General features: G+C 40.6%; 1 protein-coding gene across 1 annotated transcript in view; it reads left to right on the forward strand.

Moving 5' to 3' along the window:
- Nucleotides 1-13,143, forward strand: part of Zyg11b (zyg-11 family member B, cell cycle regulator) — a 56,471-nt gene that overhangs the window by 12,634 nt on the left and 30,694 nt on the right. The window contains exons 2-3 of the mRNA XM_034503435.2: nt 5,765-5,930; nt 11,368-12,122. Of these exons, the coding sequence (XP_034359326.1) occupies nt 5,765-5,930; nt 11,368-12,122 (921 nt within the window). The remainder of the gene's footprint in view (nt 1-5,764; nt 5,931-11,367; nt 12,123-13,143) is intronic.

Here is a 13,143-nt window from a genome sequence, read left to right on the forward strand (position 1 = left end):
TTGCACAGCTAGCTCTATAAGCAAGCCAGGCGAGTCTTATTTATACCCTCCAAACATCATGTGTCCTCTGGGTCTTGCCTCAGCTAATATCACTCTGCTAATCAGCCTGAGTCTGTAGAAGCAGCAAGAAAGTGCAGCATACCACCAGAAGTAGGTTTTTTTTTTTTTTTTTTTTTTTTTTTTTGGTGCGTTTCTTTATGGAGTCTGACAAATGCAGCTCAGTTCCGCAGTGTAAGGCAGACCAATACATGTATATCATTGGCAGTCTTTCTGTCTCACAGTGCTGAGATTACAGGTATGTGCCATGACACTTAGCTTACTTTAGTATTTTAGAACTGGTTTTCACCCACACTCCATAGATTCCTTACTACTGTCTTAGGAGATAGTCAAGATAGTCTAGCTTCACCTTTTCAGATCAGGAAACCGAGATTGCTTGTCCTTGGACTACAAAGGTTAGTAAGTAACAAAGCCAGGAGACTCTAAGCCCGGAACTGCACTTTATATTATTAAACCTGTATCTGTGAACTATATTCAAAACTCAAGCTTGTAGCTAAGAGGGAAACAGTGCTGAGGCGTCTCTGTTACCGATCTACAATCCGTAAGTGCTCAGTGATTACTGACCTAAACTTTTGTTTCCTAGAATAGCTTTATTACATGAGCTAAGAAAGAGGCCAAGAGATTTATTTTCCATTTGAGACCTTGGTCTTTTAAAAATAGAACTCTAGCTCCCTGCCCTTTAGCACACAACAACTTGCCATATTGGCTAGGTTTTGAAGTGATACATGCAGAAAACCTGCTTTACCTGCTTTTTCACTTGGCATCTAGGAGTTTCTGAATAGTAATCAGTTATTTTTTTTTAAAGTAAAGCAGCTGAGGATGTAGCTTAGCAATAGAGCACTCGAGTAGTGTGGACAAAACAAGACCCTGGGTGTAGTTAGGCCAGGTATTATGGTTCCTGTAATTCTAGTACTCAGAGAAGCAGAGGCAGGGGGATCTCTCTGAGTTCAAGTTTGCCTGTGGTATGTAGTGAGATCTATCTCAAACAAACAAACAAGCAAAAGACTTGGGTTTGAGCCCCAGCATAAAAACACAAACAATCCCCCCCCATTTGTCCAGTAGTTCATAATATCTGTATTTTTATTAAATGTGCACTGGTGTTTTCCCTGAATGCATGTCGTGTGATGGTATAGTATTCACTGGAACTGGAGTTACAGTTGTGAGCTGCCATGTGGATGCTGGGAATTAAACCTGGGTCCTTTGAAAGAGTAGCTAGTGCCATCTCTCCAGCCCCTAATATTTGTATTCTGGAGGATGATACCATCTGTGTCCTTGAGACAACTTTATTGATCTTCTTCATTTGTGAGATGTTGGGAAGGAATAGTGAGGAGAGGTTTGATTGCATCTGGTCTCAGATGCTCATTTCTAGAAGTCTGAGTTGGTGGAATCAGTGGTAGAAAATAATGGGGGTGGGTAGGGCTGTAGCTCAGGGACACTGTGCTTGTGTAATTCCTGGCAGTGCAAGAGAAGCAAATATCCATAACCCAGGAGGTGCTCTCTTGGGTGGTTGGGAGTCATGGTGGGTCTGTGAGTACAGAGGTGATGCTTGTGTGTTCTTCAGGTCCATTCTTCATTTCAGCTCTAACCTGGAGACTTAATATTTCTCTCTTGGCACGTTGTCTCTTTTTTCAATGAGTGAAGTACACCTTACAGTAAATTTGTGCTGGACAGCTCGCTTGTTTAATACACATTTGTGGTTATGATGTAGTAGGTGTTATTTTAGGCTTATGACTGTATCAGTGAACAGAACATTTTTTTTTTCTGGTGGAACTTACATTCTATAATAAGTGTAGCATTGACTCAGCGGTTAGCATGCTGGCATTCCTTCAAGAGTTCTGTATTTAGAGTGTAGTTATTCTGACAACAGTCCCATGAGGTAGGTGCTGTTATTTTCTGCATTTTTTTTAGATCAAGGACTGAAGTACAGCAAGACTAAGTTCTAATGAATTTATTGCCTAATAAATGTATATAGTTTTGTAAATGGCATTTAAGTTTTGTAAATGGCATTTTAATTCAGACATCTGGAGTTCAGGATATTACCCAGTCCTTCAAAAAGATATTAATAAAAAATGTATTTCACAGCCAGATGTAATGATACATACTTATAGGACTCAGAAACTGAAGCAGGGAGATTGAAAGTGAGGCCAGCTTGAGCTGCATAGAATGTTCTGGGCCATTTTTTTTTTTTTTTTAATTAAATGAAGTGTGGGATGAAGAGATGGCTCAGAGAAGATAGGAGTCTAGAGGACCCAAGTTCCACCCCCAGCACTCAGATCAGGCCGCTGACAGTTAACTGTAGTTTTAGCTCAAACACAGGCTTGTGACTTTCTCAGGTGTCCATGAACACGTGACACATTCAGACAGACACATACATGTCCACAAACATAAAATAAATCTCTAAAATTAAAAAAAAATGAGGCAAGAGCACCTGTATACATGTGCTAGAAAGAAGGCCAGAGGTTAAGAGCACTCACTGCTCCTGCAGAGGACCACAGTTGGTTCCCAGCATCCATGTCAGACAGCTCACAACCCTGGACTCCAGCTGCAGGGATCTGATCCACTTTCCTGACACACACACACTCTCTCTCTCTTTCTCTCTCTGTTTCTTCCTCCCTCCCTCCCTCCCTTCCTCTTTCTCTTTCCTTCCCTCTTTCTCATTCTCTCTCAATAAATGAATAAGTGAATAAATAAATATTTGGAAAATGCAATTTTAGGATTAGAGAGATGGCTTAGCAATTAAGCACTAGCTACTCTTGTGGAGAACGAGGTTCAGTTCCCAGTACCCACACGGTGGCTCACAACCTGTAATTCCATTCTAAGGGATCTAGTGCCCTCTTCTGATCTCTGTGGGCATGAAGCATACATGTCATGCATGCAGACAAAACACACACATAAAGACAAATATAAAAAAGAGGAAATTTTTTAAAAATTAAAAGTTAAAACAATGATTTTTAAAAAATCATTTATTTAGTTAGTTGGAATGAGGGGTACCTTACCAGTGGGAATATGGAGGTCAGAGTACAGTGTGGCAGGAGTCAGCTCTCTGCTATCACATGGTTTCCAGGGATTAAACTCATATTATCAGACTTTGTGGCAAGTACCTTTTACCTGCTGAGTCATCTTTCTGGCCCCTAGGCCAGTCTTAATATAGTGAGATCAGTCTCTAAAATAATAAATTAATAATTTCTATCATAAAGTTGTCCTTCATGCTCCTATGTTCCCCACCATGATGATAATGGACTGACCTCTGAAACTGTAAGCCAGCCCCCATTCAATGCTTTTCTTTGTAAGAGTTGCCTTGGTCATGGTGTCTCTACTGCAGTAGGACAAGGACTAAGACAGAAGGTTCTGACCTCTGTGTGTGCACTTCGGCATATGCACCATGCACAGTAATTAAATAAAAATGTAATAAAAAGACTTGGCATGTGTGTTTTGAGACAGGGCTTCTCCATGTATCTTTGGCTGTACTGGTACTTGCTCTGTAGTTCAGGCTGGCCTTAAAACTCAGCTGTCTGCCTCTGTGTCCTGCGTGCTAGAATTAAGGGCTTATAAAAGTACTTCTTAAAAACAAAACACAACAAAAAAAATTGGGGGGGGGGGGTTCGAGACAGGGTTTCTCGTGTAGCCCTGGCTGTCCTGGAACTCACGCCGTATACCAGGCCGACCTTGAACTCAGAAATCCACCTGCCTCTGCTTCCTAAGTGCTGAGATAAAAGAGCATCACCTCTGCTGGGTAGACCTGTTGTCTGCTGTGTCTGAGATTTGGGCTTTTATTACTGAGTGGCCTGTAGCAAGCATTTAAACTGCTCATCCTGACAGCAACATTCTAAGTATTAATGTTATCCTGTCCTGCAGAGAGAGTGTGCAGCTGAGGTCAGAATAACTAGTTGAATTGCTTAGTATGATATGATTACAGTTCAGATTTAGTCTAGTCCTGGTCTTACTCGACAACCCTAGTCAGTACCTGTGTAGAAGTTGCTTCCTCATTTGTAAGATGTATTTGATTTTACCACTTACTTCATCAGGCTTGTGTAACAAGTGAACCAAGGATCTGAATGCAGTGTGCTCCTTCTGAGACTGTGCTGTGGGTGTTGAGCATCACTCCTGAAGGGCACTTCTTGCACTTGACAGAAGCAGAGACCTCATTACTTATAGAGTCTGAAGTCACCAGGTCTGTCACTGAAGACTTAGAGCAGTTTTGTTACTCTTAATACCTGATGTTTGTAGCAAATTGTCTTCTGACTTCTACCTACACACCATGTCATACACACAAAGGAATATAAAGTAAACTTATATACATATAGAATAAATACTGTAAAAAGGTTTTTTAAGTTAGGGTGAAGAATAAAGAAAATAATGGTTAATTATTATAAAATGGCACAATTGAACAGAAAGTACCTAATAGATGGATAACTGTACTTATATTTTAATATTATTATTGGGGACATTTTAAGAGTTTACTTCTGTTACTAAAGTCCTTGTACTTTATTCTGATTTTTGGCAGACTATAGAACAACTTGGTTAAACTTTTTATTATTTTTTTTAATCTAGAATGATAGCACTCACCTGTAGTGGTAGGAAGATCAGGGGTTCAAAGTCAGTCTAAGACACATGAGACTCTGTCTCAAGTAAACAAACAGCCTCCCCCAAAACAAAACTTAAATAAATGTACTTTTGGTTTTGATGGTATATAACACAGGTACTAAACTCCCTGTTTTGTTTGTTTGAAACAGAATCTCATGTAGTCCAGGCTGGCTTCAGACTGTGTAGCTGAGGATGACCTTGAATTGCTGATTTCCAAGCCCTTGCCCCTTGATGGGATTTCAAGCATGCACATCACATTGGCTCCATTTTGTTCAGTTTGGTTTTTTGGAAACAGAGGCTTACAGTAGAACTCTGATGTTCTTCCTTGCTTCTGCTTCTCAGGTGCTGGATTCACAGGCGTGAGCCACCATGTTTGACTCAAATCATTTTATATATAACTTAATCATATCAGATTTTAGTGAGAATTTTGTAGGAAATTAAGTTGAAAAGTAAAGTAAGATTACGATTTGGAAGGTGTCTAAGCTAGGGTTTCTATTGCTGTAAGGAAACATTATGACCAAAAGGCAAGTTGGGAAGTAAAGGGTTTCTTTGGCTTACACTTTGAGTTTGCTGTTTATCATTGAAGAAGTCAGGAACCCAAATAGGGCAGGAGCTGATGTAGAGGGCTGCTGCTTCCTGGTGGGCTCCCTGTAGCTTGCTCGGCCTTGTTCCTTATAGAACCCAGGACCACCAGCCCAGGTATGGTACCGCCCACAGTGGGCTGGGCCCTCTCTCATTCGTCACTAATTTAGAAAATGCCTTGCAGCTGGATCTTCCATAGGTATTTTCTCAATTAAGGTTCTGTGCTTTCAGCTAACTCTAGTTTGTGTGTCAGGTTGATCTAAGACTAGCCAGCAGAGAAGGATTCAGATGTAAAAATCAATAGTTTAAGAATTTTGTCTTTGTGACTGCACCTGGTAGAGCTCAACTTTAACTTAGTTCTCCAGAGACAGAAGCAGGTGGATCAATGAGATCACAGTATTCACTGTCTGTCTCCAGGCAGCAAATAGTTGATGAATGAGTAAATAACTGGTTTAGTCTCTGCTTTTCTGGAAACTAATCTGTTCATTTTTTTTTTTTTTATGTGTGTGTGTTCCTTTTATGTTTCTTCTCGTGTTCCAAGGAGGAAGCATCTCCCTATTCCTTACTTGACATCTGCTTGAGTTTCCTGACCACCAACCTTGAGAAGTTCTGTTCAGCAAGACAAGATGGCACGTTGTGTCTGCAGGAGCCTGGAGTGTTTCCACAGGAGGTGGCTGATCGACTTCTTCAGACCATAGCATTTCATGGTAAATGATAAAATACGGGAGCGATAAATTGTGTGCTGTTAGTTAGTACTGGATTTTAAAGTACTGCCGGGGCTTATTTAATTATTTTCTTAGAAATAATAGAAAAAGTCAGAAGAATCTGGTTCTACGAACAGGAATTCAGGCATTTTTTACTTGTTTTGCTTCCCTTTCCAGTTAAGGCAAAAACTATTTTTCTTTCTTTCTTTCTTTCTTTCTTCTTTTTTTTTTTTTTTTGAGACAGGGTTTCTCTGTGTAGTCCTGGCTGTCCTGGAACTCACTCTGTAGACCAGGCTAGCCTCGAACTCAGAAATCTGCCTGCCTCTGCCTCCCGAGTGCTGGGATTAAAGGCGTGCGCCACCACTGCCTGGCTGAGAAACAATTCTTTAAAAGACACACACACACACATTTAGATTTATTTATATTATATGGATGAGTGTTTTGCCTGCATGTATATATATGCACCCTGTGTGTCCCTGGTGTCTATGGAGACCAGAAGGTGCCAGGTCCCTTTGAACTGGAGTTAGGGATGGTTGCAAACCATTTGTGGATACTGGGATCTGAACCCTGGCCCTCTACAAGAACAGCAAACACTCTTAACCACTAAGCCATCTTTTCAAGACTAAAAATGATTCTTAGGTCACAAGGAACTTCTCTTAACTATAGCACTTCTGTTTAGAAAGCAACACTAACCTTGAAAATACTGGTTTCTTCATCTTAAATGTAAATAAAATATAAAATAAAATAAAAAAAAAGAAAATACTGGTTTCTGTTCTTGACTTTTAAAGTGAGATATTACAGATAATTTTACATGTGTTCTAAAACATTTAAGATAGTCTCGTGTATCCCTTGATAGCCTCAAACTCACTATGTCAATGAAGATGGAACGCCTGATCCCATTGCAGCTACAAAATTTTAAGTTGCTGGTATTATGGTTTATACTATTTTTTTTTTAAGATTTATTGTTTTTATTTTTTTATTTATGTGAGTATAGTGTTGCTGCCTTCAGACACACCAGAAAAGGGCTTCAGATCCTATTACAGATGGTTGTGAGCCACCATGTGGTTGCCGGGAATTGAACTCAGGACTTCCGGAAGACCAGTCAGTGTTCTTAACCACTGAGCCATCTCTCCAGTTCCCTATACTGTTTTGTTCAATGTTGGGACTTGAATCCAGGGTTTTGTTTATGTTAGGCAGGTACTTCACCAACTAAGTTACATCTGGAAGACAACTAAGAACAGTAGAGGAGGACATTGTATGTACCTTCCCACTCCATCCATATTAAATGTAAAGAAGGAAATAAAGAAAAATACTGTTAGGTGTGAATGCAGATTATGCATCCCAAAGAATAGAGGAAATGGAGCTATAATTGAGTTCTTTAAATTAGAAAAGAAAACCACTCTATCCCTCTGTTTTCACTGAATTGCTAAAGTCACATCCTGACACAGGAACTAGGATGACTATAGTAAGTAGCATATATGCTAAAAGTAGGTCACTTACAAAGCTGTACAACAGTTTAAGTAATACCAACATCTCCTAGTGAAAAAGCAGGAGTGATGGGCTTGTGAAGTACCTCAGTGGGTAGAGGTGCCTGCTGCCCCAAGGCTGATAAGATAGTTGAGTCCCACAGATCCACATGGTAAAAGGAAAAACTTGACTTAGAAGTTGTAGTCTGACCTCCACATGTGCAGTGTGGCACGCATACATACACATACATACACATTCCAAAAAAGTAAATAAAAGCTGGGTGTATCAGCACATACCTGGAATACCAACACTTGGAAGGCTGAGGCAAGAGACTCAAGAGTTGAAGGTCATCCTTAGCCACGGAGTGACTTTAAATTCAGTCTGTAGTACATGAAAACCTAGCTCAAAAAAATTCAGTTAGGTGTTATATTAGTTCCTTTTTTGTTACTGGTGCTGATGTTGGTTTTGTTTTTGTTTTTGTTTTGTTTTGTTTTGAGACGGGGTTTCTCTATGTAGCTCTGGCTGTCCTGGAACTCACTATAGACCAGGCTGGCCTCAAACTCAGAGATGCACCTATCTCTACCTCCTGAGTGCTGGCATTAAAGGTGTGTGCCGGCTTTTCTGTTGCTGCTTATCACATGTATGTCTGATGCCTGCAGAGGCCAGAAGAGGATATTGGTATCCCTAGAACTGCAGTTATAGATAGTTGTGAGCTACTGTGTGGGTACTGGGTATTGAATCTAGGTCTTCTGCAAGAGCAAGTCCTCTTAACCCACTGAGGCATTTCTCTAGCCCTAGCATAATTATTTTGGCCACTTTGCAGCACCTTGTTCACATAACTTGGAAAAGATACACACAAACACACACACACGATGCACACACAAATAGTAAAGGGTAAGATTCATTTAGAACAAAACAAAAGTTTAGGATTTGGATACATTACCGAGAGAGACGGGACCACCTGACTGGGAAAGTACTGAAGGGCCTCGGTTATTATTTGGGGCTTTACTTTATGGAGTTCGGTGGAAGGAGGAGCTGGTTATAGCTGATGTTAATGAGGATGGATGGTTCATTGTTTTGAACGACAGGTTTGGGTGTTAAAACCTTTTCTCTACTACACATGTTCTTTACCATGATGCAACTGTTTTTAATCATATGTATGTCCAATTATGCATAAACATAAGATAGTAAGTCAGGTATTCTTTCTAAAAGATCTGTAAGAGTATCTGCCAGCTTTAAGTTCAGCACTTGGGAGGCAGAGGCAGGTGGATCTCTGTGAGTGTGAGATTAGCCTGGTGTACAGAATGAGTTTCTGGATATCCAGAGTGGTTATACTGACCAACCCTGTCTCAAAAAACAAACAAGAATTCTCAGAAACCACAGTTTGCCCTGATGTTCATGTCCCTTCAATCTGTTCAGGCAGTATTGCATTGGCCCAGGTACTGTTTGACATAGAATATGTTTGAATAGAAACAGGGTGTTGTCAGGGGATTGCTAAAATGAATAACTTGTTTTCATTGTTAAAGCAGGCATACATGCAGCTAAGTGCAGGTGAGTGTAGGGTCTCAGGGTGCCAACAGGTTGCAAGGTGCGTTGTTAAGAAAGGGCTGTGTTATTGCAACTCTGTGTGTCCAGAGTTGGTTGCTAAGCTATTCCCTCTGCTTGCTTCACTCAGTTTTTGTTCCCTACAAGTTTCATGAAGATTTTTAAATGTCTAATGGTACTTAAGCTTTAAGCATGCTGTGTAAGTGCTCCACCACTTAACTACAGCTCTCAGACCAAAAAATGCCTTAGTTCTGATTTGATATTGGCTATCTGCCAGCTTGAATGGCATTGTTAATATGGACTAGTTGAGATGACAGTAAAAATCCTTCCTTTAACTTCATAGTATTTACTTATCTTAACCCAAATGTTCACACCACAAACTGGTCTTAGAGGACATTTTATAGGTCCAGCTATGATTTCTTCCTTAGTAGGTGTTTTCTGGTGTGTAATACTTTTTGAGACCTGGCTCCACAGTGTCCCATACTTGCAGCCCTGTTGTCTTATAGGTCGTGTCTGAGTGACTTTTCATTTACCTTACTCATTTCATTTCATTTGTCCTACACAGAAGATCTACAACCTATAACTAACTGCCTGGTGGTTCCCCCCCCCCTTGGTTTTTTTCCCTCTTTTTAAAGAATTTTTTATTTTATTTATTTATTTTTATTTTTTTGGTTTTTCGAGACAGAGTTTCTCTGTATAGCCCTGGCTGTCCTGGAACTCATTCTGTAGACCAGGCTGACCTCAAACTCAGAAATCTGCCTGCCTCTGCCTCCCGAGTGTTGGAATTAAAGGCATGTGCCACCACCGCCCAGCCTTTTCCCTCTTTTTAAAGGAAAAAAAAAAAAAAAACCCTACTTATTCTACTTTCGTGTGTGTGTGTGTGTGTGTGTGTGTGTGTGTGTGTGTGTGTGAGAGAGAGAGAGAGAGAGAGAGAGAGAGAGAGAATGAATGGGGTGGGGGCAGGCAGACAAACAGTGTTTAACTATATAGTGAGCTCACAGTGATCTTTTTGCTTCAGTCCCTTTAGTGCTGGAGTTACAGTGAGTACTTATGCCTAGATGCTAAACCATTTCAGTAAGGTTTCAAGCACTGGCCAATCAGAGACACAAGGTGAGACCATGTCTTAAAAACAAACAACCAAAAAAAAAAAAAAAAAAAAAAAAGATGGGCAGGGGTGGCACACGCCTTTAATCCCAGCACTTGGGAGGCAGAGGCAGGCAGATTTCTGAGTTCCAGGCCAGCCTGGTCTACAGAGTGAGTTCCAGGACAGCCAGGGCTACACAGAGAAACCCTGTCTCGAAAAAAACCAAACCAAACAAACAAACAAACAAAACCCAGCAGAGGCTGCTGATATAGCTTACTGGATAAATAGGGTTGCTGCCAAGCCTAAGACTTGAGTTTCATTTTAGGGATCCTTTTGGTGGGAGGAAAGAACTAACTCCATAGAGTTGTCCTCTGACCCCCATACCATGCCATGAGCGCACATGTGCATACACATAAATAATTAAATACAAATTTTTAAAAATTAGAAAACTAAAGCCAGGTGTGGTTTGAGGCCAGCCTGGTCTACAAAGCAAGTTCCAGGACAGCTAGGGCAAACAGGGAAACCCTATCTATATGACCAAACCAACCAAACAATAAAACTAAACCAAAATAAAATGGTTTCAGATCTGGCTGTTTGTTTGCTGTTTATTTATTGACACAGGGTCTCTATGTAGTTCTGGCTGTCCTAGAGCTGGCTGTGAAGGTGAGGCTGGCCTTGAACTTACAAAGATCTGCCTGTCTCTGCCTTCTCGGTCCTGGGATAAAAGGTATGTGGCTAGTGGTTTAATAATGAATTCTAACTATTATATCTACTAACTATATATAGTGTCTAAATATGTTTATATATGTAATACTGTATTGTGAACTTAAATTAGAAATATATTGGTATCAATATATTGCTGTAAAGTTTAAACCTCACTTTGCATAAACTGTGCAAAGTCTGTTGAGGATTCTCTTCCATGGTCACTTGGTGTCCAGATTGATGGAGGCCAGCCCTCCATAACACCACATCTCTAGAACTTGTCACAGAAGGAGAAGAGAGCACGGGGAATCACAGTTGGCTCTCAGGTGCCTGAGCCTATAGCCCCTTAGCTCTAACTGGCACATGGTCCTATCTAACTGTAAGGAAGCGCTGGGAAGTATGGCTGCCTGTGTATCTAATAGGTTGAGTCTCCACAATGGCTGGCCCATTCTGATTCTGTTACTAGCTCCATCTTGGAAAGTTTTCTTTTGGGTCTTAGTCTAGGCAATAATATCTTCATCTCACCAAATTGTATCAAACAAGTAAAATACGGCTGGCCTCATGGGAGTATGTTAGTGTGTGATGGAATTTTCACTAGTCTTTTTTTTTTTTTAAGTTAAAATGCTGCTTATTTCTCCCCAGGTCTCCTGAATGATGGAACTGTGGGAATTTTCCGAGGTAACCAGATGCGCCTAAAGCGAGCTTGCATTCGCAAAGCAAAGATTTCAGCTGTTGCTTTCCGGAAAGCCTTTTGCCACCACAAGCTAGTAGAACTTGATGCCACGGGTGTGAATGCTGACATCACTATCACAGACATCATAAGTGGCCTTGGCAGTAACAAGTGGATCCAGCAAAATCTTCAGTGCTTAGTACTAAACTCATTAACTCTGTCCCTCGAGGATCCGTACGAGCGGTGCTTCAGCCGGCTTTCTGGTCTGCGAGCTCTGAGCATCACTAATGTGCTCTTTTACAATGAAGATCTGGCTGAAGTGGCTTCGTTGCCTAGACTAGAGAGCCTGGATATTTCCAACACCTCAATCACAGATATCACTGCCCTGCTGGCCTGCAAAGACAGACTCAAGTCTCTCACCATGCATCATCTAAAATGTTTAAAAATGACTACTACCCAGATCCTGGATGTTGTTCGTGAACTAAAGCATCTGAATCATCTTGACATCTCAGATGATAAACAGTTCACATCAGACATAGCCCTTCGATTATTAGAGCAAAAGGACATCTTGCCCAATCTTGTCTCCCTGGATGTTTCAGGGAGAAAGCATGTGACAGATAAAGCTGTGGAAGCCTTTATACAGCAGCGGCCTAGCATGCAGTTTGTAGGTTTGCTGGCCACAGATGCTGGATACTCTGAATTCCTTACGGGCAAGGGACACTTGAAGGTTAGATTTTAAATTATATTTTGTTTGGTCGTTTTTTTTTTTTTTAGTTCCTCAAGACTGCATTAGGGTGAATGTGTAATATATGAAACACTATGATACGACATATGGAAATGATTGTCTAGTGGAAAGGCTTGCATTAGGATAATAATACCAATATAAGCCCTGTGGGACCAAGCATGGTGAATGCTTTTAATCCAAGCACTCATGGAGGCAGACAAAGATAAGTTTCTGTGTGTACATAGCCTGGTGTAGATAGCCAGCTTCAGATCAGCCAGGGCTACACAGTGAAACCCTCTCTCAAATAATATTAATAGTAATGATGATAATAATATTTGGGTTGGAGAGATAAGTGGCTCAGCAGTTAAAAGTGTTGGCTGTACTTCCAGAGGACCGGGCCTGGGTTCAACCCCCAGCACAACCACATGGTAGCTCACAACCATGGGTAACTAGTCCCAGGGGATCTGATGCCTTCCTTCTTCTAGTATTCACAGGTACTAGGCACACATGAACTGAACAGACATACATGTAGACAAAACCATACACATAAATAAGTAAGTAAGATGTATTTTAAAAAGTGATCTAAGCATGGAGTCTTCATAGCTTAGAAGACTGAGACAGGAGGGTTTAATGCCAACCTAGGCTATATAGCAAGGACCATGTAGTCAAGTCTACCTAATAAGGACCTGTCTCAAAACAAACAAGAAAGGACCATTAGAATTTTTTAATTCAAATATGTATAAAGGTTGATATTTCTTTAGCCACTGATTTGACAGCTCAGGTTGAAGGAAGCATGCTGAGATTGCCTTTCTCTTTTGTTAGAATTATTCAATTTAGTGTAATTGGTAAAAATGGTGTCTGAAATGATTATCTCAGTAATGTGTTGTGATGAGTTTAGGTTTACTTTTGGCTTTATGTGCTTGTTCATAGGCCACAATATTAGATGCAAAAAACAGCTAATATAATTTCCTAGTATTTATGTGGGGCAGGCGTCTATACTTTCATAAGCACTACTTGCTTTGGT

This window comes from Arvicanthis niloticus, chromosome 5 (genome assembly GCF_011762505.2).
Source record: "Arvicanthis niloticus isolate mArvNil1 chromosome 5, mArvNil1.pat.X, whole genome shotgun sequence".
In the NCBI taxonomy this organism is placed as follows: domain Eukaryota; kingdom Metazoa; phylum Chordata; class Mammalia; order Rodentia; family Muridae; genus Arvicanthis; species Arvicanthis niloticus.